At 42.7% G+C, this 27,081-nt stretch overlaps 1 protein-coding gene across 2 annotated transcripts in view; it reads right to left on the minus strand.

The window, feature by feature from the left end:
• Nucleotides 1-2,433: 2,433 nt before the first annotated feature.
• The window catches only part of SYNE3 (spectrin repeat containing nuclear envelope family member 3), an 84,934-nt gene continuing 60,286 nt past the window's right edge, over nt 2,434-27,081 (minus strand). The window contains exons 14-18 of one of the 2 annotated variants that reach the window (XM_077819327.1): nt 26,548-26,674; nt 25,487-25,642; nt 20,434-20,583; nt 18,418-18,456; nt 2,434-2,796 (exon numbers count right to left, since the gene is read on the minus strand). In XM_077819327.1, coding sequence (XP_077675453.1) covers nt 2,599-2,796; nt 18,418-18,456; nt 20,434-20,583; nt 25,487-25,642; nt 26,548-26,674 — 670 coding nt within the window. In that variant the 3' untranslated portion in view covers nt 2,434-2,598. Of the gene's footprint in view, nt 2,797-10,302; nt 12,040-18,417; nt 18,457-20,433; nt 20,584-25,486; nt 25,643-26,547; nt 26,675-27,081 lie in introns of those variants that run through there. The other variant, XM_077819328.1, reaches the window with a different exon arrangement.

Consider the following 27,081-nt stretch of genomic DNA (forward strand, 5'->3'; position numbering starts at 1 on the left):
GGTCCACGAAAGGTTGCTGTTACCATAGGACATTGGCTTTCAAACTGTGGTCCGTGGACTCCTTGGGGTCTACAGACTATGTCTAAGATTTCCAAATGGGTCTGCACCTCCATTCAAAGATTTTTAGGGGTCTGCAAATGAAAAAAAAAGATTGAAGACCACTGGACTAGATGGACCCTAATAGAGATTGTTCTTTACATTCTATATTCTTACTGTTCGTGCCTTCCTTTTTCAGACCCTATTCTTTCTTCTTCCACCTCTCTTCTCTATCTGCACCTACCTTCTTACCTCTCTCCCCCCACTGTTGCCTATTCCCTTCTATTCAGAACTCCTGAATATCTTCTCCCTCCTATGCTACCCTGTCCTCTCTTCCCTCATTTCCTCTCTTTATCAATTTAAAAAAAAAAGACTTTGGGGGAATCTCAGATCTAAACTTTGTTGTTTCAGCTCTTCATAATTATTGACATAGTAGGCAGAGGTAGTACACAACACACAGTCAACCTGTGGAACTCTTTGCCAGAAGATGTTGTGAAGGCCAAGACTATAACAGGGTTCAAAAAAGAACTAGGTAAATTCATGGAGGATAGGTCCATTAATAGCTATTAGCCAGGAGGGGTCGATGGTATCCCTAGCCTCTGTTTGCCAGAAGCTGGGAATGGGTGACAGGGGATGGATCACTTGACGATGACCCGTTCTGTTCATTCCCTCTGGGGCACCTGGCGTTGGCCACTGTCGGAAGACAGGATACTAGGCCAGGTGGACCTTTGGTCTAACCCAGTATGGCCGTTCTTATGTTCCATGTAATCACCATTATACTTAATGGAATTGGGTCTGTAGTTAGTACATAATTTACTTCCAATAATGTAACATATGTAACGATGGGCCATATTCTACCTTTTATTTTGGCACAGAAGTCCCATGTATTACGATAGGGGATTGGTGTTTTGTATGCAGAGTAGAATATGGCAGGATGTAATGAACCTCTTGTAGGTTTTATGGTACAAAAAAAAGTGAGTCCCACCTACAAGTCTACAGTAGTGCGTACCCACTATAGAATTGGTACGATTCTGTTTGGAGAGAGACAAAAAGTCAGTTGCCACTACCTAGAATTCAAATTTCATCCGAAGAAATCGCCAGGCCAGGGGAAACTAGCTCAGATTTTTTGACTGACAGTCCGATGACTATGCCTCTGAGGATAAAAATGAACAGGAAAAATGGGGGCGAACCAAAGAAGTGCCGCAAAGTATTTGAAACAATCCCCTTTCCCGCCTTTGGACAAGACGCAGGCTCCCATTAGGTAAAACACCACCATGAAATGGTTGTTTCCTCATAATAACACTGTGAACTGCACTTCCGTTAAAAAGCATATTGAGCGCAGACATTCCTGTTAAAAAAGAAGAGCTGATGAAAACAGGCCCGAGGCTAGGTAAAAGGATGACAATCCTCAGTGTCCCAGACCTCAGCCTTTTTAAAAACTTGTAGTACAATTGTGCTTGATGCAATTACACCATGTCACATTTTGTTAGCAAACCACTGACATAACGCCGGCTAGGAAGGAATCATGTCTACTGACTGCATTTGTTAATGTATTTCTGTGCTTTGGCCAGTTTGTATGCTGATGCTGAGACAAGCTACATCGCATTGTCCAGATCATGTGGTCCATCCCAGAGCAATTTCTGTGCCAAAATCATTCGTGTGGATGATCTTCATAGTTTAAAAGGGGGGGGGACAAGATCATATTTTTCTCTTTTGCACAGCTCACTGCTACACAGAGCTTTGTATACTGTAGCTGCACAAAATAAAATAAAAATTACAATTTGGTTTAGAGTGAGGTTTAGAAAAATGCCCCATTATTTTCAGCTTTCCTTGCCTGGTTTTACCTCTCTGACTTCAGGAGTGACAGAAGACAAAGCATTAGAAAAAGTTGGTAGACTGTCACAAAGAGCATTTGAATATACTGTGGGCCTGGTCTCACACCCATGTCAATGGAAATTTTTGCATGGACAACAGTGGTGACTGGATCAAGCAATAGAAAAACTAGCTACTAATCCCAAATAGAAACTTCCCCTTTTGCTAAAGCCTAATGTTAAACAGCGTATTTAAACATGATTCCATTGCATCTCACTCTCAGAGACAATTTTTCCTGGCACATGATTCCACAGAACATCCCTTATTTTCTCACACTCACTTTGATTTCAGTTGTAAACACCAAGAACTCAGTTTTTTAAAATATCTGCTATTCGTTGCTGAACAAAGGCAGAAGCAAAAATATTGCAGGATTAGAGCAAAACAGTGGAGTTTAGATGTTTTTCATTATAGTTATATACACACAAAATATATATATATATATATATATACACACACTCATAGTATAAATATATTCATATAATATTGTAAAAATATTAATTTAGCTCTAACTGTTAATACCTGATTTATATGGACTAACCTTATACGGCGTTTATTTGTTGATGTTTCCAGTTAATCTGGTGGCCATGTTAGAAGCCCTAGATTTAGAGGATTAGCAATAGTCAAGACACCTAGGAAAAAGCAGCCTGGATGTCTAAGCCAGTCACTTCTCGCCACGTGCCTGTAGAGGAGTTAAGTTGGAGGAGGGCCTTCATATCTCAGCATCAAGTTGAAGGAGCGGGCAAAGTTGTTGGCAAGCTTGCAGCTGTGGGTCTCCTCCACCAGGGGGAGCAGAAACGCCAGGAGCAGCAAGAACAGCAGGAGTATCTGCAGCGGCAGCGCTGCCCAGCACACGCGGTGCAGGAAAGGACACATCCCCCCTGGACGTCTCTAAAAGACACAAACCAAATGGGGAGGATGGATTTATTGAGCACATTAACAAGAAAAATAATGACAATAATTGGGGGAGGCGCGAGGGGCAGGGAGTAAAGACACCTAAAATATTTCCTAGAATCAGTGATAACGGAGGTGGAAAAGACCTTTTAGCCCATCTTTTAAAGTGCAGAACTGGTCCCCGTGATATATTCCTGCAGGTTCTGTACAGTTTGACTGATTCCAGTGATGGAGCTTGAACCACTTCTCTTAGAAAGAAAAGGAGTACTTGTGGCACCTTAGAGACTAACCAATTTATTTGAGCATGAGCTTTCGTGAGCTACAGCTCACTTCATCAGATACATCTGATGTATCTGATGAAGTGAGCTGTAGCTCACGAAAGCTCATGCTCAAATAAATTGGTTAGTCTCTAAGGTGCCACAAGTACTCCTTTTCTTTTTGCGAATACAGACTAACACGGCTGTTACTCTGAAACACTTCTCTTAGGTTATTCCCTGGGCTAACAGACCTCAGTACTAGGAATTATTTTCCTGAGAATTATTGCTTGGCTTCACTGGAGGAAGAAAACAACAATCCTGGGTCAGGTTTCTGATTACTGAGGAGAAAAAGTCTATTTTAGCCGCTAATATGTCACAGCAAAATGAAAGCTTTGCTTCCTGGGAGAAGCCAAACAGCCTTAGGCTTCATCTTAGTAGAGGAGCTTGAGCTTCATATATTGTTTGTATTCATTATGGCCAGTTCTCTCAGAGATTTGATTTGGTTTGGTCTCCCAGTGCAGTCTGATCCTTGGGCCCTCTCTGTTTACTGCTGACCTTCCCCATGGGTAGGGAAGGCAAGAGAAGGCTCCCGCATTATTACAGCCAATCCACTGCTTCTCATGCTTTGCCAGACAAATTTTATACTTCACGAGGTGCAACAGAATGACAAAGACAAGGGAGAAGCACAACAGATGGTGAAAGCTGGCTTTAACATGAAGTACCTCTTAAACTCACATTTGATGCTCAGTGATCATTATAATAGAGTTCCATGAAAGGAAGAGAAGAGCCAAATTCTGCTCCGTTACACTGCTGTAAATCAAGAATAATTCTATTGACCGCAATAGAATATTGAATAGAATAGTCAATTCTATTGACTGCAATAGAATATTGCTTTGGATATACACCAATGTTACAGACCAGAATTTGGGCCTGGGACTTCAGGAAATACTCATTAAAGTGGAGGGTTCACAGTGGCAGGATTCCTGGTGATTATTAAAGATCTCTCTCAGAAAAAAATGGTTAAAAAGTAGACAAATACTCGGATGAGGCAGTTTCTTCAGCAGGCATAGATTTACATTGGTAGCACAGTAATAATATTTAGCATCTACCCAATACCAGTCATTTACATGCTTTACAAATCTTAACTAATTAATTCTCATAACACACCTGTGAAGGGTACTATCCTCATTTCACAAATGAGGAAACAGAGAAGTTAAGTGACTTGCTCAAAGCCAGTGTCAGAGCTAGGATTAGAAATTCGAACTCCTGGCTCCCATTTATCTCGGATTACCAGGCAATACCTTCCTCCCACTGCATTACCAACAGACACTGCCCTTTGAAAACACCAGCAGAGAAGATAATGTCAACAGACTAGAATATTGTCACAGATGAATGGTCTGTATTAGAAATTGTGGAGATGTTTCTCCCCCTTGTAACTAAGCTCCTCAACCTCCTGGCGCTATAAATATAAGTGCTGGGGCATTTATAGAAATTGCCAAGGCACACAAGCAGACACAGTTTCAGAGCGAGATAATGATTCTGTAAAAATATTATTCTGTTACAGCTGGTTTATTTCTGCCGTATCAAATGACCGATGGAGATCTAGTTATTGGATCTGGCGGATGTTGAGGCAACAGAGTGACAGCTGTTTGTTCTACCCTTTCTGACTTGCTGCATTGCGACTGGGTTAAGGCCTGATCCAAATTCCACTGAAGTCCGTGAAAACTCCCAGCCCTTTGAGAATAGGTCAGGTGCTTCAGCTGCTTGTGTTCCTCTTTTGCTTTCAGTGAAGTACTAGAAAAAATTGGGAGTCTAAATGAAGGTGTTCCCTGATGGAACTTCACTGTGTACAGCTGGCATTTACACAGCAAATCAAAGCTTAGTGACCCTGGTAGCATTGCAGGAGCCATTTCTACATATGGATGTACTGTTCTTGACTATTGTGTCCAACGCACTAGACACAACTGGCTGTCCTTATAGGTTTTTCCTTTCTATTAGTCCTACAGGCCAAATCCTGAAGTCCTTAGTACGCTCTTAAATGAGAGTTTTGCCCAATTAAGGACTGAATAAAAACTGGGCCAGGGGGAGGGAATTCGTACCCTTATGTTGAATAGTCCCACTGATTACAAAGGGGTTAGTCAGAGAGTAATGTACTAATTACCATGAGTGCAGGTGGCAGCATCAAGTCCTGAGTGAAGCATTCAGGGTTCAGCTCTAGATTCTACAAAACAGGATCTTCTTCAACATCACCACAGTCTCCTGGGAGCCATGTAAATCAATGGAATTTCACTAGGGATTTCTCTTTTCAGTAGTTATTCTCTATTCCTGTTTAATTCTCCATTGCCACCACAATAGCCTAGTGCAGCAATGTGGTAGAGACACTTGTTCTAGATTCCTGTCTTTCAGACTCCAGAGCCATGCAAAACCAGACCATGTTTATTACTATTTGCCAACAGTGGTAGTTTTGTTTGATGGAAGATTTGGGGCAGAATTATCCTTGCCTTGTGAAGACGAAGACTAAATCTTTCTCCCACTGTCAGAAAATGAGCACTTCTACCAGGAACAGGACGTGGAAGTACTATTCTCTCTGGCACAAGGTTTAATATCAGTATTATTAAAGGAGAGGTCCCTATAACAGGGAATAGCTCAGTGATGGACGGACATTACAGATGAGATTTTCAAAAGCACCTGAGGGAGTTAATTGATTTTCAATATGACTTGTGCTCCTAACTCCCTTTGGTGCTTTTGCAATTCCCATCAGATAACTCTCCAGAATTCAATATTGCCCTAGGGAATCTAAGGAAGTCCTGGATACTCTTAAGGCATCTGCTGGATGACAACAGAAATGGAGCTGAGCCACAAATGGAAAAGCCTACTGTCTCTGCACCCCCTCTCCTTATGTTTGGAGCTGTCTAATTGCCAAGCCAGCTGCTCTGCATGTGCCCTCCTAGTTATTTATTCCTGCTGGAGAGGGGGTGCAAAGATGCTAGGCTTTTCCATTTGTGGCTCAGCTCCACTTCTGTTGTCATCCAGCAGGTGCCTTAAGAGTATGCAGGACTTCCTTAGACTCCCTAGGGCATCCATGTTGCCAGTAAGTATAGTCTCTCTCTTGCCTGTGCCAGCTCCCCTAGGGAGGTGTAGAGGGGAGGAGGTTGCTCACTGAGGGCCAAACTCTGCTTGGCCTTCAACAGGTGCTCAGCAGTGTTGGGAAGGGTGCATGGAGCCTTCCCCTCAACTTCCATGGACTGCCTGAATAATCCTGAAGGTGCACAAATGGGGCCAGGAGGGGGCAGAGTCAGGTCCTTACCACCCTCGCCAGCCTCAGGGATGGAGAGGGGTGTAGTATGGGATGCACTCCCACAGTGCATCCACAAACTCCAGGAGAAATGGCCTCTGAGGCAGGCTCCTCCATGCCCCCTCTGGTGTGGTGTGGCTCCACGCTCTGCTCAAGACAGAGCTATGGCTAAGAGGCACGTTCTAGCCCTGACCGTCTGGAAGCCCAGCTGACGGAGCTCCGTACAATGCCTGCCAGCAGGAGTTGTGCCTTAGGGCTACAAGAAACACATGGACTCTACTCCCAAGCCTGGTCATTAATTCAATGCAAGGATAAGACACCATGGCTCTGTTTCCTCCTCTGTAAAACGGAATGGCCTTACCCACAGATGTGTCACAAGGCTTAAATACCGCTTGTCAAGTGCTTCAAGATCCACTACTAAAATCTGCAAAACAATACTGCCTTTCATGGCTCTGTGTATCTTACATATACTATTTTTCTGAGACTGCCTTATTTATAAGCAAAGACTTTATTTCACTGTGGCTTTTAGTAGAGTAAGATACCACTCAATGAGACTAACAGTAGCCAAATCTGGCGTTACATGTACTGTGCAAAGAGGCACTTTCACACAGGGGAAAAACTTGAGGAAAGGAAAATGAATTTACTTTGCCTGCAGTTTCTAGCCTGTTTCCTTGCTGGGGTTGAAGAATAACTTTTTCCTACACAGCCCAGCTTCTCCATTTTGCCTGATCATATAGCAAGGTCATAAACTTGTATTTCACACACCAGTTTGTTTTTGCTCTTGTAGCTCGAAAGTCTGGTCTCTGTCTCTTTCACAGAAATTGGACCAATAAAAGATATGACCTCACCCACCTTGTCACTCTCATATCCTGGGACCAACATGGCTACAACAACACTGCAAAGAATATTTTACTACAGTTATCACTCTCCCTCTGACTTGGTTTTGATCATAATCCAGAATACAGGAGAATGTTTTGTTAATTTGTTCTAGGGAGCTAAGAGATAGTAGCATCGTAAACCACAGCCTGTCCAGCTAATGGTACAGAACTTATCTGTGAGTTAATGACTTTGCTGCTACCTATATGTGCCAGGCATATCAGTCAAAAAAAAAGCACCTCCAGAGCTGCTGTACATATCAGAGGTCCTGTGGGAAAAAAACCATGTGATCATATAATTAAAGACTGTATCATAATGCACAGGGGGCTGAACTAAGATTACACACACAGTATTAATTCTGGCATTTCTTACCTGTGAAATACTTGGCTTTGTAACTTTAATGTTCTTTTAAAATAGGTGGGTGGGGGCTGTGCATGCCCACGCAACATCTGTGGGGAATTTTGAAAGCTGCCCACTTCATAAGTAGACAGGCAAATCCCAGGGTTTTTAATTCCTCCGGTGCACTCAGAAGTACACAAAGTTGACTAGACTATCAGCCAGAGTCTTTGTACAAGGGTCAATTTAAAATCACAGCAAGAAACAAACCAGCAGTTTACACTTTAAGGCCTGGTCTACACTATGAGTTTATGTCGAATTTAGCAGCATTAAATTGAATGAACCCTACACCCATCCACACAATGAAGCCATTTTTTTCGACATAAAGGGCTCTTAAAACCGATTTCTGTACTCCTCCCCGATGAGGGGATTAGCGCTGAAATCGACATTGCCGTTTCCAGTTAGGGTTAGTGTGGATGTCATTCGACGGTATTGGCCTCTGGGAGCTATCCCACAGTGCACCATTGTGACTGCTCTGGACAGCGCTCTGAACTTGGATGCACTGGCCAGGTGTACAGGAAAAGCCCTGGGAACTTTTGAATCTCATTTCCTGTTTGGCCAGGCGAGCTCATCAGCACAGGTGACCATGCAGTCCCAGAATTGAAAAAGAGCTCCAGCATGGACTGAACGGGAGGTATTGGATCTGATCGCTGTATGGGGAAACGAATCCATGCTATCAGAACTACATTCCAAAAGACGAAATGCCAAAACATTTCAAAAAATCTCCGAAGCCACGAGGGACAGAGGCTACAGCAGGGATGCAACACAGTGCCGCGTGAAACCTAAGGAGTTCAGACAAGCATACCAGAAAACCAAAGAATCAAACGGATGCTCCGGGACAGAGCCCCTGACATGCCACTTCTAAGCTGAGCTGCATGCAATTCTAGGGAGGGGGGTGCCACCACTATCCCACCTCTGTCCGTGGACTCGGATGATGGGGTACTCTCCGCCATGCCTGAGGATTTTGCAGACGGGGAAGATTAGGAGGAGGAGGATGAGTTTGAGAAGAGCACACAGCACACCGTTCTCCCCGACAGCCAGGATCTTTTTATCACCCTGACTGAAATACCCTCCCAACTCAACCAAGCCGGAGAAGAGACCTCTGGTGAGTGTACCTTTTTAAATATAATACATGTTTTAAAAGCAAGCGTTTTTTAATTATTAATTAGCCCTGAGGACTTGGGATGCATTCGTGGCCAGTACAGCTATTGGAAAAGTCTGTTAACGTGTCTGGGGATGGAGCGGAAATTCTCAAGGGACATCTCCATGAAGCTCTCCTGGAGGTACTCTAAAAGCCTTTGCAGAAGATTTCTGGGGAGACCAGCCTTATTTTGTCCTCCATGGTAGGACACTTTACCACACGCCATGCTAGTAGCAAGTAATCTGGTATCATTACATGACAAAGCCTGGCAGCACATGGTCCCAGTGTTTGCTGGCATTCAAGCAACATCCGTTCTTTATCTCTCTGTGTTATCCTCAGAAGAGTGATATCATTCATGGTAACCTGGTTGAAATACGGGAATTTAATTAAGGGGACATTCAGAGGTGGCCGTTCCTACTGGGCTGTTTGCCTGTGGCTGAAAAGAAATCCTCCCTGCAGTTAGCCATGCGGTGGGGGGGAGGGGACATTGGCGCTGAGCTGTTCGCGTTTGGCTAGCAGGGATCTTCCCTGATACCAGCCATGCGGTGGGAGGAGGGGTAAAGCGATCATCCCAGAGAATTGGATGGGGGGCGGGGTTAGTTTGGTTTCTGCTGCTGCACGTTAACATGAAAACCGCAGCGCTAAATGGCCAACTCAACAGGCTTTGCTTGGTATGGGAAAGGAGGGCACTGCTGTTATGAAGGTTGCAGAAGCCAAAAGACTATGGCTTACCATGGCCACCTGCAAGCTGAATTCAGTTGCCCGGCCCTGCGTGTGTGATCTCTTAACACCAAAGCCACAGGCACTCAATATAAGATGCAAAATGTGACCTTGTACTTAAATCCCATGTGCTATGTAATGTGAATCATGTTGTTCACCGTGAAAGAGTATAGCCATTGTTCTGTAAAATGTATCTTTTAAAATACTTCACTCCCTTTTTTTCCTCCCACAGCTGCAAATGTTTCAAGCCTCCCTCCTCCATCCCAAAGGCTATCTCAGATAAGGGGGCGAAAAAAACGCATTCACGATGAAATGTTCTCTGAGCTCATGCAGTTGTCTGGCACTGACAGAGCTCAGCAGAATGTGTGGAGGGACACAGTCGCACAGTACAGGAAATCAGCCCATGAACGTGAGGACAGGAGGGATGATTGAGATGAGAAGTGGCGGCAGGAAGAGCAGAGGAGGCAGGATGCAACACTGGGGCTACAGCGGGATCAAACGGACATGCTCCAGCGTCTGGTGGAGGTTCAGGAACGGCAGCAGGATCACAGACTGCCGCTGCAGCCCCTGTTTAACCGCTCTCCCTCCTCCCCAAGTTCCATAGCCTCCTCACCCAGATGCGCAAGAATGCAGGGGAGTTGGGAGGGAGGCTCTGGGCACCCAACCACTCCACCCCAGTGGACAGCCCAAGCAACAGAAGGCTGGCATTCAACAAGTTTTGAAATGGCCTTTTCCTTCCCTCCTCCCACAACCCACCCGGGCTACCTTGTGAGTTATCTCCCTATTTTTATAATCAATGAATAAAGAATATATGGTTTTTAAATGATAATGACTTTATTTCCTTTGCAAGCAAGCTGTGATCGAAGTGGGCAGGGCGGGTGGTTTACAGGGAATTAGAGCCAACCAAGGGAGCGGGTTTTCATCAAGGAGAAACAAACAGAAGTGTCACATGGTACCCTGGCCAGTCATGAAACTGGTTTTCAAAGCTTCTCTGATTCTCAGTACTTCCTGCTGTGCTCCTCTAACGGCCCTGGTGTCTGGCTGCGCATATTCAGTGGCCAGGCGATTTGCCTCAACCTCCCATCCCACCATAAACGTCTCCCCCTTACTCTCACAGAGATTGTGGAGCACACAGCAAGCAGCAATAACAATGGGAATATTGGTTTCGCTGAGATCTGAGCGAGTCAGTAAACTGCACCAGCAACCCTTTAAACATCCAAATACATACTCTACCACCATTCTGTGCTTGCTCAGCCTATAGTTAAACAGCTCCTGACTACTGTCCAGGGTACCTGTGTACGGCTTCATGAGCCAGGGCATTAAGGGGTAGGCTGGGTCCCCAAGGATAACTATAGGCATTTCAACATCCCCAACAGTTATTTTCTGGTCTGGAAAGTAAATCCCTTCCTGCAGCCGTTTAAACAGACCAGAGTTCCTGAAGACCTGAGCGTCATGAACCTTTCCCGGCCATCCCACGTTGACGTTGGTGAAACGTCCCTTGTGATCCACCAGTGCTTGCATCACCACTGAAAAGTACCCCTTGCGGTTTATGTATTGGCTGCCCTGGTGGTCTGGTCCCAAGATAGGGATATGCATTCCATCTATAGCCCCACCACAGTTAGGGAATCCCATTGCAGCAAACCATCTACTATAACCTGCACATTTCCCAGAGTCACTACCTTTGATAGCAGCAGCTCAATGATTGCATTGGCTACTTGCATCACAGCAACCCCCACAGTAGATTTGCCCGCTCCAAATTGATTACCGACTGTCTGGCAGCTGTCTGGCATTGCAAGCTTCCACAGGGCTATTGCCATTTGCTTCTCAACTGTGAGGGCTGCTCTCATTTTGGTATTCTTGCACTTCAGGGCAGGGGAAAGCAAGTCACAAAGTTCCATGAAAGTGCCCTTACGCATGCGAAAATTTTGGAGCCACTGGGAATCATCCCAATCCTGCAACACTATGTGGTCCCACCAGTCTGTGCTTGTTTCCCAGGCCCAGAATCAGCGTTCCACGGCATGAGCCTGCCCCATCAACATCATGATCTCCAAATTGCCGGGGACCGTGGTTTTAGAGAAATCTGTGTCCATGTCCTCATCACTCTTGTCACCGCACTGCCGTTGCCTCTTCACATGGTTTTTCAGGTTCTGGTTCTGCATAAACTGTACCATAACATGCGGGGTGTTTACAATGGTCATAACTGCTGCGGTGAGCTGAACGGGCTCCATGCTTGCCATGCTGTGGCGTCTGCTCAGGCAATCCAGGGAAAAGGGCGTGAAATGATTGTCTGCCATTGCTTTCACGGAGGGAGGGTTGACTGATGACATTTACCCATAACCACACGTGACAAATTTTTGGCCCCATCAGGCGTTGGGAGCTCAGCCCAGAATTCCAATGGGCAGCGGGGACTGCGGGAACTGTGGGATAGCTACCCACAGTGCACCACTCGGAATGTCGACTCTTGCCACGGTACTGTGGACGCACACCGCGAATTAATGTACTTAGTGTGGACGCATGCACTCGACTTTATCCAATCTGTTCCCAAAAATCGACTTCTGTAAAATCAGAATAATTTCGTAGTGTAGACATACCCTGAGTCTCAGAAGGCACGTGGACGACATTTCAAAGTTTCCGCTGCAAAGTCGCTTAAAATTAAGTACGCTGCCAATATGTTACTGTGACATGGATCGATTTACGACAGCCAGCTCTACTGATAGGTATGTCACAAGGATAATAATGCCACAGGCATTAGGATAATAATGCCACAGGCAAAGTGGTGGCACTGGATCTGTTGGAGCAGCCTTCGACAATTCTTTATACACAAGGACCCTGGCCACAACTTTCTGGTTTATCCTTGTTCTGCTGAATAATCCCAAGCAGAATTATAGCTAAGGCTTCTAAACAAGATAATATGCATTTAAACTGGTCCTATTCAAACAAGTGCATTGAGAACCCTACCAGAGTCAAAGGTGGATGGCAGTCCTTATACAAATATAAAAAAGGTGTTTAAAGGTGCCAAAAACTGACTTTATTCTGCCTCTAGCCACCACAACTCCCTCCAGCTTCCTGCATTTACGGGGTGATTACAATATTCCTTCATAAAATAATGCTAAAATTTCCTTTACCAGAACAGTTCATTGGAAGTATCTTTCTTGCAAAGAAAATGAACATCACACCTTCATTCAGAACTAATTGGAAGCTTCTTGGCATCCTCAGCAGAAAGATGATACAAGATATCACTTTGGACTCAATGGACATGGAAACTAAGATACCTTCTTACTCCTAGGATGGTGTCTCACCTTACAGACCCAGGATGGGGCAGTGTATGCAGCTTGCACTGCTGCTGCCAGTGCTGGTTTGTCATGTGGATAAATAGGAGATTCCACTTTCTGGGCACGTACTGTAACCAGCGCTAGATCTCAAACACTGGGATAGATTCACTCCCCAGAAGATCCCTTAGCAGCAGAATAAGGATGCAGTAGTAAGGCAGTTCAATAGTGAGTGAAGCTGCCTGGCTCAGCCTCCCACTACGGGAGGAGGCAAAGCCAGGTTGATTCAGCCTTTTTCCTGGAACGTCTGCTGATGGGGCTCCTATAAAGTCTCAGCGAAACTGAACGCTGCCCTCCCTGATGCAGCCCCGGCCTGCACAGTCAGCCCAGAAAGCAGGGATTCTACCCTTATGTCGCTGGAGGGGTGAATCTATGTCACTGTTTTAAATGGTAAGAAGTCCATTTTGCTGTGAATCATGCACACTTGCGGCATGTATTGTTGTTTGATTCCTAAACGTACAGGCTGGCCTGGGTGCACAAGAAATGAACAAAAACCACTTAGGCAAATTCTCCTTGGGAAGAAAATGTTCATGGTTGGAGCAAAGATGGGCTCCAGCCACAAGATCCAGATCTGAACTACTCCAAAGATCTGGTGTATTTGGCCTTGAAGTTTTGGTTAAAGGGGAAAGAGTTCTGTTACTTAGGAGGAAAGATTTCCTCAGTGTTCATAAAATATGCATTAAACTGGGAAAAATATGTCGCCTTAATGCACTTTTTAAAAAGCATTTTCCATTTTACCAAGCATGTTATTTTACAGCAGACTTCAAATGACCAAACACCTGCCATGAGTCTGACCACCAGAGACATAAAATCTATGATGCATTTTTAACAGGACACTATATATATATATGCTGTGTTACTGTAAATGGATTTTGTTTTCCGTATACTTCTCGTCATATCTTAAGTTCAGTCTGTGTTATTACTGTTTTCTCCGAGACAAGGAGTGAGTGCTATCGCTTTATCCACAGTTTCCTGGATGGCTGCATTAATTTGATTGACTCAAGATCTATGGTGACTTCTAAAGAAGATTAAATTACACATTCCCTCTTGCCCATGTGCCGCTTGAGATTACATCCAGCAATTTCTCAAAGAGAAGCAATTAGGTGACTACAAATTTAATAAACCCTAATTATTTTGTTTGTACAAACAATAAAGCCAAAATTATTTGTGCAGCAAGGAACTGTAATTACTTTGAAAAAAAAATCGAACAGTGCTACCTAACCTCAGAAATAACAAGTTTTGGATTTCCTATTTACTCTAAAAATGCTCATGGAATATTTTCAGTTGGCTGGGAGCCAACCTTTGAAGGTAACATTTATCATCATTATTGTTTAGTATTTGCTCTATAATGTCCCAATGTGCTAGGTAAACTACAGACACAAATACACACATGTTGCCCCATCACAGGCACCTGCCAAAAACTCACAGCTGCTGATACAATTTCCTGCAAATGCTTTTTGGATTTTTTTTTGGTTCGTCTATAAGATATCACTCTTAAAGAGATCATTATCCCACAGTGTTCATCCTGGGGGAAGGTCTAGCAAGGGGCATTCCTCAGTAGACAAGAAGAATGAGAGAGGGAGTGAGTAGAAAGAAGCACATTAATATAAATGGAAGAAAGAAAAGGAATACTTGTGGCACCTTAGAGACTAACCAATTTATTTGCGCATAAGCTTATAAATTGGTTCGTCTCTAAGGTGCCACAAGTATTCCTTTTCTTTTTGTGAACACAGACTAACACGGCTGCTACTCTGAAACCTGTCATAAATGGAAGAGGCTCTGACAACATTCAGCCATGCAGCGAGGTAATGGAATGGAAGCAGAACGACATGGAATGAGACTGGCAGCATCTGTGCCCTTCTATCCCCCACCCCAAACTATTAAAACACGGAAGAGGAAATGAGAATCACCAGGAAAAACACGTCACGGAAGCAAAAGATCAACTCAGCACCTGACATCGTGCCCCTGCTGCTGCTTCTATAAGGCTCCACATGGAAGAGGGATGGCACAAATCATCCAAGATGAAATTCACCCCCTGAGCAGAGGATCAGCACATGGCCTAGACACCATTCAAGTCCCCCAAACCGGGGTCTGCTCCTACTGCACATATGCTGAGGGGAGTGGATTTTACAAGTTATGAGGTGATTCAGCCCTTTCCCACGAGTGGTGCACTATTTCAGGTACAAGTTAATTAACATAGGGCGTTATTAGTCATTCACCCAGAGAATTTTCATTTGCTGCAGTTTTGAAGGGATGCAACCGACATAAAACGTATATTTAAAAATCCTTCACTCAGCTACTAACAACATCATAGATTATTTAACCTGAATTTTAAAAAACTACTACAAATATTTTAAAACTCTCATTTGCACCTCCCCATTTATGCTTTTTGTCCTTCTCCCAGCTCAGATAGCACTGAGACCAGACTGGTCAATGTCACTTTCTAATTCTCATGAGTTAGGCCCCATGCTGTTATGCCAGGGGATGTTTAACTCATAGATGTATTTCTAGTCATAATGGACCCAATTCTGCTTTCAGTGGCAGCAATATGAATCTGGGATAACTCCATTGAGGTCCATGGACCATCACTGGTGTACACTGGCGGGTATAAATGACAACAGCATCTGGATCATTAGCATTTCTAAATCACCTGGCACCTAGAACTGCCTGACAATGTTCTTTTAGGTGGAAAGGGAACTATTGTATTCTCGCCCACAGCGTGTTCTCATTTCATCCGATGAAGTGAGCTGTAGCTCACGAAAGCTTATGCTCAAATAAATTGGTTAGTCGCTAAGGTGCCACAAGTACTCCTTTTCTTTTTTCATTCTTCTTCTGAATTTCTTTGTCTCTCCCCCTTTGCACTGGGTAGTTGTTCAGAAGTCAGGGAAGGGCTTCAGTACTCCTTGGCACGGATGACTTGCCTAGTGTGGGCCTAACTGATACTAACCGGCCAATATTTCATGCAGGTATCATCGGAAATGACCTGTGTATCTGGACATGGCTCAAGAGGATGAGAGAGACTGAGTACCAGCCAACATTAAGGTGCTGTGCTGAAGTCAAGGATGGAATCTCACTGCTCAATGGAGATACAACAGAGCCACAAGCATTTTCCGCTACACGCAACTCTGACCAAGAGAGCCATATTAAAAAAAAAAGTCCTTGATCGGTTTTTTTAATTTTCCCTTTAGGGTCATTACCAAGGAAAAGTAGTTTTACTCAATGTCTGACAGCTTCTACAGCAGGAATTAAGATGACACATTGTTTGCCTAGTCTGATCAGGAACTTAAGGGAAGATTCTTGCCACTTGAGCTATCATGCTGAAAAAACATCCAGTGATCTTGCTATTTGGTTCACTACACCCAATGCCTAGTGCTGAGCTGCAGGTGCAATAACGTAAAGGCTTTGGGGGTTACCATGAGGGTTCAAGATTGGCCAGAATTATTCAAGAGAGGTGTGGGTATCACAATGCACATACTAGTACTTCACCAGGATAAGAACTGGGTAGGGCTTTACCGCATCTTTGGTACACCTGGGGAATAGCCTTGCTGCATTGGGAAGCCTTGGCATGGGGAGGACTCAGGGATGACAAGATCAGGTGTGCATAACAAGGGGACTTAATGCCAGGTGTGAGTGTTTAGCATCCCTTAACAGGAGTGAGATGTGGTTCTCAGGGGGAGAGATCAAGAGTTATTTGTGTGTTATTTGTGTGATATAATCACAAAACTCATTATCCATTCATTTAACTTTGCATTGTGTAATTAAAGTCTCAATCTATACAATCTAATAACATGGCAGATGAGATGATGTAAAATGGGAGCCAACTTTATGAACCAAGCAAATGCTGGTAGAGATAAAGGGCTTGATTCAATCCCATTAAGGGAAATGGAAAGACTCAAGATCAGGCTCCAAAAGAAGAACTGTTCCTGAACTTTAATCAAAAGCTGGTGTTTTCTTCTTTTCTTTCAAGCCTATCCCTTTTTGTCTTTTCTACTGTCTCTGCTCTTTGTTGTTTCAGCCTTTTATGTGAGTCCCAAGAGAAATTCCTTCACAGAATGCTGCACAGAATCAGGGCTTAGTCTAATAGCATTAGGCATATTACCTTACTTTACCTACAATTCTTCACTTGAAGGGACATGGACTGGATGAGCTAAATTAAAATTTCAAAATGTGAATTAGGAACCTGTAACACACTGTACCCCACAGTAGCACCCAGTAACCCCCATATACATCATTCATATATGGGTGTGTTGTTTCATACAAAGCATGCTATGTAAGATATCTGCTGAGACCCATTGTTCTGTCAAAATATGTATATTGTTAGTGTGTATGAAGTTATGAGATTCTGTTAGATGGTTGTTATTGAAATATGTTGTGAGTTTGGGAGTCGCCCACTGATAGTTCTCCAGTAACAACAAAGGAGGTGACCAATACCCAGGCCAGCCTTAAACAACCATTAATCAGCAGGGGACTTGTAAGCAAGGGATTTACAATTCTGTACAAGGTTGTGCAAGCACTAGACAATGTGATTCATTTACACAAAACTACACCGGGGGAATACTCAATTCTGGGACTCCGCAAAGCCCACCAGGCTAGTGTTGACTTCCAATGAGATTTAGGCTCCTAAGGGCTAGATCTACAAAGGAGACTTAGGCTCAGCATTGCAATGCATAACATTTAGGCATCCCACTCCCTACTGGAATCCACAGCACCAAGTTAGGTGCCCAGACTCCCCATATAATGCACAGGGACAGATAGGCACCTAAGAACAGGATTCATAAAAGCCAGCACACACTGAGTGGAGAGCCACCTAACACAGCCAGTAGAGAATGCTGAGGAGAGGATGTAAGCTCCCAAATTATTATTAATTATTATTAGGCACTTTCAAAAATGTTCACCCTCATCTACACAGGAGATGGACAGACATCCAGTTCCTATGCTTCTGTGATGGCAGGATAGTCCAAGGGCAATACCCTTAAAAAGGAAACTGCTTCTCCTTTTTAAACTTGGAATATTTCTCAACCTCTTTACCACTGTGGGCCGCATATGCAGCTCTCCTCTATGTGTTATGCATCCACACAATATATATATATAACCTGTATGGCCCTGAGGATGTCACGTGGGCTGCAACTATGTGCTAAGTGGGCCGCAAGCGGCCCGCAGGTTAAAAACCACTGGTCTACACTATAGCTTCTACAGCAGGTCAGCTACAGCTGCATCTGTGTCACTTACAACCGAAGTATAGCCTATACCAGTGGAATGGATTTTTCTGTTGAAGTAATTAACCCAACTCTGCAGGAATTCTTCCATCGACCTAGCCTCATCTCAACTGGGGGTTAGGTCAACCTAGTTATGTTGCTCAGGGTGCAAAAAAAAAAGAAAGAAAAATGTTAGAGCCCTGAACGACGGAGCTAGGTTGATCTAATTTTTAAATGTACCCCGGGCCTTGTAGAAGAGCAGCTTCCTTATTAAGGTACTTTACATAGACACTTATCCTAAGGCATCCAACTCTTTTCAAGAACCTTAAAAAAAATCTCATTTAAAAGTAATTACCTGTGAAACCTCTAAATTAACATTTCTGAGTTTAATGACTGGAAAATTTTGTACCTTTCTGAATCCATCAGGTTCTTCCAAAGATCTAGGAGTCTGTTTAAAAAAAAGAAAAAAGAAAAATATAAACACAAACACAAAATACCATGAAACTGAGATCCCAGTGGAACCTATAATGGAATATTCATTTCACAGGGGGAACGTTTCTTTCAAATTTCTGGTCATCTGGATAGGCTGAAACAGCAGGTGATTGGTGTTTAATGAGCTTTTTAATGCACAACAGAAATAAAGCCCAAATGGATTTTGTTTCCTAACAATGTAAGTTAGATGCAGTGTTACCTAAGAAATAGCTTTGATTTTACTGACACCTATTGACTAAATGTATTCTTACACAAGGTACTTGGGCAAAAAATGTACCACACAATAACTCTGATTTTACACTATTTCTGATTAACAGAGACTGCCCTTCACCTCCACTGCAAATCAAAGGATTTGTGTTCTAAATAAATACTTTCAATTTGAAACTCATTGACAGCTTCTTTGAAGACTAGCGGAGAAGGACTAAAACTACAGATTTTCTCCCACACCCTACAGCCAAGGTTTTCTAAAATATTGAGTCATTTTAGGTGGCTCATTTTTCAGGTGCCCAAGTTACAATACTTTAAAGAGGATTTATTGCCAAAAGTGCCAGGTACCCACAATCTAAAAACCAGGCCTCAAACTTTGGCACCCAGAATCACTAGTCACTTTGGAAAATCAGGACTTAACTATGCAAATTTATGTTAAACTAACTGTAAATATCTTTATCATTATTTGCAATATTTGTTACTGGATAAACTCCATCTTCTTTACAATGCTTTCACATACAACTCTCTGATATAAAACTTTATGTTTACCCAGACCTATACTTTGGTCCTCACATTAAAATCAATTACAATTGTCTATGACATCAGCTCTTTATACCATTCCAAATGCTAAGCCCATGAAGTGAATGTGATAAAGAAACTGGCGCCTTTTGTAGTTTCTTTCTGAGACAATCTGTTCTGTTCTTGACTATACTGATCACATTGACTCACAGAGCACCACAGAACAGAAGACAATTACACAAATAAAGTTATGTGGGCATATAACCTTGTTATAGTAATTGTGCAAAAGAACATTCTGTGGGGGAGAGAAGGAGCAGGCGGGGAAGGGAAGGAAGCCCCTGATTGGGATTGCCTCATTACATGTCTAAGAGAAAGTTATATATTACACACACACATACCAACTACATGGTATAAGGGCCCAGGGACTAGAACCCAGGTCTCTAGAATGTAGGGGAGTTGATATTCCCACAGTACCCCTGGGAGGCAATATGGAGGCATTGCCAGGGAGCACTGTGGAGAGTAGGTGCCTCAGGAAATACAACCCAAGAGACCCAGAGTGACAGTACCCTGCAGCCCTCTGTTTGGCCAAGTGCCCCTACTTAACCCCAGTAGTTGCCCCAGGAAGTTGTCTGGGCAACTACACAGATTTCAGTGTGCTGCAATGCCAGACTTCGCCTCTACTCCTGATATCTGATCTCTGACTCCAGCCTGACTTCAACCCTCAGTTCTGCCTCTGATCTCCAGTCTCCGACCCTGGCCTGAATCTGACCCTGACACTTGTGTATGAGATCTAGCCTTGCAATTCCTCCAACTCCAGCTCAGCGACTCCTGTCCCTGGTGGGCAGATTCAGCCCAGCTGAGACCACTAGGCAAGATCATCTATGCCCCAGTCCCTTACACAATATCATGTTAGATGATATCACTATTGGGCCAAATCTGAAGTCTTTACTCAAGGAAAAGTAATGAGCATTGCTTGTGTGGAGACAAAGAGGCCACAGGATTTCTAACTGAATATTGAAAGTGCGTGTATATATAAATATATTCAATTGACTTCAGTGGGATTACCTATACACTGAAAGTTAAGCACCTGTTTATGTCCTTACTGGATTGGGACTATAGCTGTCAAAAAGCAGTGGTTACTTAAAAGAATTATGGAAAAGTACTACAGTGTATTTAATACTAACACCTCTGATGCCCATTCACCTACCAATGAGCTGCTGGAGTTTTTGAGTTTAGATTTATAGAGCATCCATTGATAACGCAGGTCCTCCACATCTTCAGAGGTCCCGACAACTGTCTGAAGACTAAGGAGATCTTCAAAAAGACACTGCCCCTCAGGAACACGAGACTGTAGCTCCTTCAGAGAAAGACAAGGTTATCAGCAACATGGCATTTAAATGAATCGCTGCCTTGCCAACACCAGAGATTCAGTCATTTAAAAGGACATTAGCATTGCATCCAGTTGGTGGGAACTCTGCATTTATGTTTATGCATTTATTTTTATTTTGCCATCACATATCCATGTAGGATGGTCTACATCTGCAGGATTTCTCTTAACTGAGGATTTTTATTGTTAGGTTTCCTCTTATAGTTGTCATTGTTGGTGGATTTTATTGTATTGATTATAAGTATTAAAATGCTGAGGATAAAAAATAAAAGACAGATTTTAGCCAGAAATGTTAAAATATCTGTGCCAAACAAGGTTGTTTGTGACATGGAAAAATGTCTTACGCAAATGTTGTAGTATGACTCTGACCTTTCCATTGCAGCGTGGAGGCCCTTACAGATCTCCCCTCTCCCCTTACAGACCCACCTAACCTGTGAGTTTTATAGCAGGGAGATGTGATATGGCCCTGGATGCTGATTTTAGCTTTTAAATAATTTGACAGGTTTCAGAGTAACAGCCGTGTTAGTCTGTATTCGCAAAAAGAAAAGGAGTACTTGTGGCACCTTAGAGACTAACCAAGCTCACGAAAGCTCATGCTCAAATAAATTGGTTAGTCTCTAAGGTGCCACAAGTACTCCTTTTCTTTTTGTAAATAATTTGAAAGGCTCCTGGCCACATTTCAGCCTCTGTACTGTGGAGGAGGATGAATGTCTTGGGAAAGAAGAACATCAAGCTGGAATGGAGGGAAAAGTTGGGAGCCCCCTTCCAGATGATATCACGGTATCCTCTTGCACTGACGATACCCCTACGGGGGAGGGAATCCCAGTTGTTAGGCACAAACAGATAATTTGTAACCAGTAACCAGGGATTCAGCTATTAGAAATATACATAGTTGGTTTGTGATGACCAGGACAGCCACATGGTGAATTGCCTGGAAGGTACAAAGCTTGCGAACCTCTTGAGACATCTAGATAGACATAAGTGCAGTGCTGGGGAGGAGTGGTAGTTATGGTATATGTGCTGTATATATATATATACCAATGGCATAGGGAAACATAATAGAGAGGTCCTAGAGGCCATATTTAGGCTGCTAGGTAAGAAATTAAAGTCCAGGACCTCCATGGTAGCATTCTCTGAAATGCTTCCAGTTCCACAGGCAAAACTGCAGGGTCTGAATGTACGGATGAGATGATGGTGTTGGGAGAAGCAATTTAGGTTTATTAGGAACTGGGGGATCTTCTGTGAAAGGAGGAGCCTACACAGGAAGAACGGGCTCCACCTAAACCATAACAGAACTAGACTGTTGGCATGTAAAATTAAAAAGATCATAGAGGAGTTTTTAAACTAAGAGATGGGGGACAGCTGAAAGCTGTGGAGAAGCACACAGTTCAGACAGAGGACAGGCAATACAATCCTTAGGAGAGGATTGATTAAAGAGCATACTTCTATATCCTAGTAAAGAGGAGAGGATAGAAAGTGATAAAGTAGAGGTAGGAACTGAAGAAAAACAGTCAAATGAAAAAGAGTCCCATTCAATTGAATCACATGAAGGCAGACAACTAAATATTGACAAACTTTATAAGTGTTTGTATACAAATGCTATAAGTCTAAATACTAAAATGGGAGAACTTGAGTGACTGGCATTAAATGAAGATACTGATATGAAAGACATCACAGAAACTTGGTAGAACAATGATAATCAATGGGACATGGTAATACCAGAGTACAAAATATATAGGAAAGACAGAATAGGTAGTACTGGTAGGAGAGTGATACTATATGTGAAAGAAAGCATAGAGACAAATATAGTACAAATCTTAAATGAATCAAACTGTATCTTAGAAAATGGTACCTTAGAAATTCGAAGCTTGATTAACAAGAGTTTAGCAGTAGGAATATACTACTGACTAACTGACCAGGATGGTGGTGACTGTGAAATGCTCAGGGAGATTAGAGAGGCTACAAAAACAGATAGCCCAATAATTATGGGGGATTTCAACTATCCCTATATTGACTGCGTACATGTCACCTCAAGACAGGATTCACAGATAAAATTTCTAGGCACCATTAATGACTGCTTCTTGTAGCAGCTAGTCCTGGAACCCACAAGGGGAGAGGCAATTGTTGAATTAGTCCTAAGTGGTGCATAGGATCTGGTCCAAGAGGTGAACATAGCTGAACCACTCAGTAAAATCAACAATAATATACTTAAACTTAACATCCTTGTAAAGGGCAAAATACAAAAGAAACCTACCACTGTAGCATTTAACTTCAAAAAGGGGGACTACACAAAAACGAGGACGCTAGTTAAACGGAAATTAAAAGGAACAATCACAAGAGTGAAATGCCTATAAGCTACATGGAAACTATTTTAAAACACCATAATAGAGGCTCAAACTACATGTAAACCCCACATGAAAAAAAATAGAAAGAGGACCAAACAAATGCCACCATTGCTAAACAGGTTTCAGAGTAACAGCCGTGTTAGTCTGTATTCGCAAAAAGAAAAGGAGTACTGTGCTAAACAGTAGACTAAAACAGAGGTGAGAGGCAAAAGGGCATCCTTCAAAAATTCGAGGCAAATAGACAGGACAATAAAGAGCATAAAGAGTATACGCATGTCAAGTGTAAAAATATAATTAGGCAAGCCAAAAAAGAATTTGAAGAGCAACCAGCAAAAGACACAGAAACTAACAGCAAAATTTTTAAACTACATCAGAAGCAGGAAGCATGTCAACGGATGATCGAGGTGCTAAAGGAGCATCAAGAAAGACAAAGTCATCACACAGAAGCTGAATTAATTATTTGAATCGGTAGTTTGAGCCTCTATTATGGTGTTTTAAAATAGTTTCAATGTAGCTTGCAGGCATTTCACTCTTGTGACTGTTCCTTTTAATTTCCATTTAACTAGCTTCCTTGCTTTTGTGCAGTTCCCCTTTTTGAAGTTAAATGTGAGAGAGATTCCCACACGTGAGCTATTCTGTTTAGGTGACAAGTCTGAGGAACTACCCCAGACTGAGGTGTGAATAGAGAAAGTTTTAGAACTCATAAATTAAACAGTAATATGTCATCAAGACCAGATGGTGTTCACCCAAAAGTTATGAAGGAACTCAAATATGAAATTGCAGAATTACTATCTGAAATATATAATTTTTTGCTTAAATCAGCCTCTGTATCAGATGACTGGCAGATAGTTATTTTTTAAAAAGACACCAGAGGTGATCCTGGCAATTACAGGCTGCTAAACCCAATTTCAGTACCAGGCAGACTGGTTGAAACTATAGAAAAGAACAGAATGATCAGACACATACATGAAGACAATATGTTAGGAAAGAGTCAACACAGCTTTTGTAAAGGGAAATCATGCCTCACCAATCTATTAGATTTCTTTGAGGAGGTCAAACATGTGGAGAAAGGTGATCCACTGGATATAGTGTACTTGGACTTTCAGAAAGTCTTTGACAAGGTCCCTCACGAAAGAGTCTTAAGCAAAGTAAGGAGTCATGGGATAAGAGGGAAGGTCCACTCAAGTACCAGTAACTGGTTAAAAGACAGGAAACAAATGGTAAGAATAAATGGTCACTTTTCAAATGGAATGCAGTAAACAGTGAGATCCCTCCAGGATTTGTGCACAGTACAACATATTCATAAATGATCTGTAAACAGGAGTTCTGGAACAATTTTTATAGCGGGGGTTCCGAGAGCCATTGAACCAAACTCTAAACCCTCTATATAACGAAAGCCACTTCAAGTCAGGGCATGCTGCAGCACCTATGTCTGTAAAAGGGTCAGGCAAAATCTGCAGATACTAAATTACTGAAGACAGTTAAGTTCATAGCTGACTGCAAAGAGTTCCAAAGGGATCTCACTAAACTGGGAGACTGGGCAACAAAATAGAAAGATGAAATTCAATGCTGACAAGCGCAATATAATGAACACTGGAAAAGATAATCCCAACTATACATACAAAATAATGGGGTCTCAATTAGCTGTTACCACTCAAGAAAGAGATCTTGGAGTCACTGTGGTTACTTCTCCGAAAACATCAACTCAATGTGCAGTGGTTGTCAAAAAAGTTAACACAATGTTAGGAACCATTAGGAAAGGGATAGATAATAGAAGTCAGAAAATATCATAATGCCACTGTATAAATTCATGGTATGACCATCCTTTGAATACTGAATGCAGTTCTGGTTGCCCCATCTCACAAAAGATATTAGAATTGGAACAAAATACAGAGAAGGGCAACAAAAGTGATCAGGGGTATGGAACAAATTCCCTATGAGGAGAGATTAAAAAGACTGGGACTGCTCATCTTAGAAAAGAGATGACTGAGGGAGGACATGATAGAGGTCTATAAAATCATGAATGTGTGGTGAAAGTGAATAGGGAAGTGTTATTTACCCCTTCATATAACACAAGAACTAGGGGTCACCCAATGAAATTAATAGGCAGCAGGTTTAAAACAAACATAAAAAAGTACTTCTTCCCACAGCACACAGTCTACCTGTGGAACTTGCTGCCAGGGGATCTTGTGAAGACCAAAGGTATAACTAGGTTAAAAAATAATTAGATAAGTTCATGGAGGATAGGTCCATTAATGCCCATTAGCTAAGATACTCAGGGATGGAACCCCATGCTGCCCGTGTCCATAAACCTCTGAATACCAGAAGTTGGGACTGGATGACAGGTGATGGATCTCTTGATAATTGCCCAGTTCTGTTCATTCCCTCTGAAGCATCTGGCACTGGCCACTGTGAGAAGACTGGATACTAAGATAGATAGACCATTGATATTACCCAGGATGGCCATTCTTAAGTTAATCTCCCAACATAATTCCCTACACTCAGAAAATTAGTGTTTGAAAACCAACCTTCAGCTTGCTCTGTATTGCTTTAACTTCTTCACAACTGGAGGGTTTCGTGACAAGAATCTTGCTCAGTTTGGCATTTTCTACATGTAACCACTGTTCAAAGTCCTTCATGAGTTTAAGGAGGTGACTGTTCTCTTCCTCTTTGCTCACATTTGCCTGAGTCACAGAACAAAACCCAAAAAGGAATTTATAAAAAAGGAAACAGACTTTATTATTACTGCCTTCAGTCACCAACAGCCTGATCATGTTCCTGCTGAATTCCCATTGACTCCAGTGGGGCATCACCAGGGTCCAGGTCTGGTCTCTCCTGTCTCATCTTAACTGAGGCCAATTCTACAAAGTGCTGAGTTCCTCCTGAGAGGTGCTGTGCACCCTCACCTTCCACTGAAGTCTCGAGTCCCACAGGCTCTCAATATAAGGAAGAACTTTAGGTCTGGATTTCCTATGTAGACAAAATCCCCTATGATTTTCATAGGAGTTATGCATGTAGAAGGACAAAATAATTGGAAATGGAGGAGGAGGCACCATCCATCTGTGATTCAAGTTATAATTAACTGGTCACAGGAAGGCGATGTCGGGCCAAGTCCTCAGCTGGCGTAAACCATCTGCACTAGAGCTATGCTGATTTACACCATCTGGGAATCTGGCCCTGGTTTTGCGCTACTAAAATTTGACAGTGGAATGAGGAATTTAGCAAAACACAGAAGGCTCAATGTGTTTTTTTCTAACTCTCTGCCTGGCATAATGGTACTATTTACAAGGGTATCTACTATAACACATACCGTTTCATATCCAAAACAGTACATGTGAGTTTGGCTGAGTGACTTCCACTGATTTGTATGGGAGTCATGAAGCTATGCTCCTACATCAATCTTTCCAAATTGAAGATGTCAGATGTGCTTTCTAATGACCCAGTAAGGATCAGAGCCTTGAACCCCACATTTCAGATGTTTGCTGGACTTTGCAAATTGGAGAGTTTTACATACGGTATCAGACAGAGCCCAGGGGAAATGGGCTTTGTAAAGTTATTAAGGAACGCTGATACAGATTGCTTCTCTCACCTGGGAGCGCTTGAGAGTTACCTCTGAAGAGCCGAAGGCAAACCCAGTCGTCCGTGTATTACCCACGATGGTTATACTCTTCCTCGTATCAACCACTGTTGTATTTGGCTGCATGCTGCTGAGAAGGCTTCAAAATACAAAATCAGAGAAGTCAATGCAGTGATGCACCTGACAACTGATACATCCATGGAATGGGGGGAAGGGGTGGGGAACCAAACCAACATATCTATGCTTAGAAATATTATCACAATTATTTTCTTACTATTAATAAAGTAAGAACAAGTAACAAATCAGCCGTGTCACAAAGTATTAGTAGTACTCAGTGCTAGCACTGACTTGTAGCTCTTTAAAGAAAGTTATCAGAACAACACTCTTCTCTGCACAAGCAACACCACTGATAGGATCTAATACTTCAGCCTGTCTGTTGATTTCCTTGACTTGCTCCCTCCTTGTACCATCTTGAGCCCCCTTGTCTCTACAGTGCTTCAAGCAAATGAAAAAGCATGGGACTCAAACCACTGCTGTCCCATGTAG

This window comes from Eretmochelys imbricata, chromosome 6 (genome assembly GCF_965152235.1).
Source record: "Eretmochelys imbricata isolate rEreImb1 chromosome 6, rEreImb1.hap1, whole genome shotgun sequence".
Taxonomy (NCBI): Eukaryota; Metazoa; Chordata; order Testudines; family Cheloniidae; genus Eretmochelys; species Eretmochelys imbricata.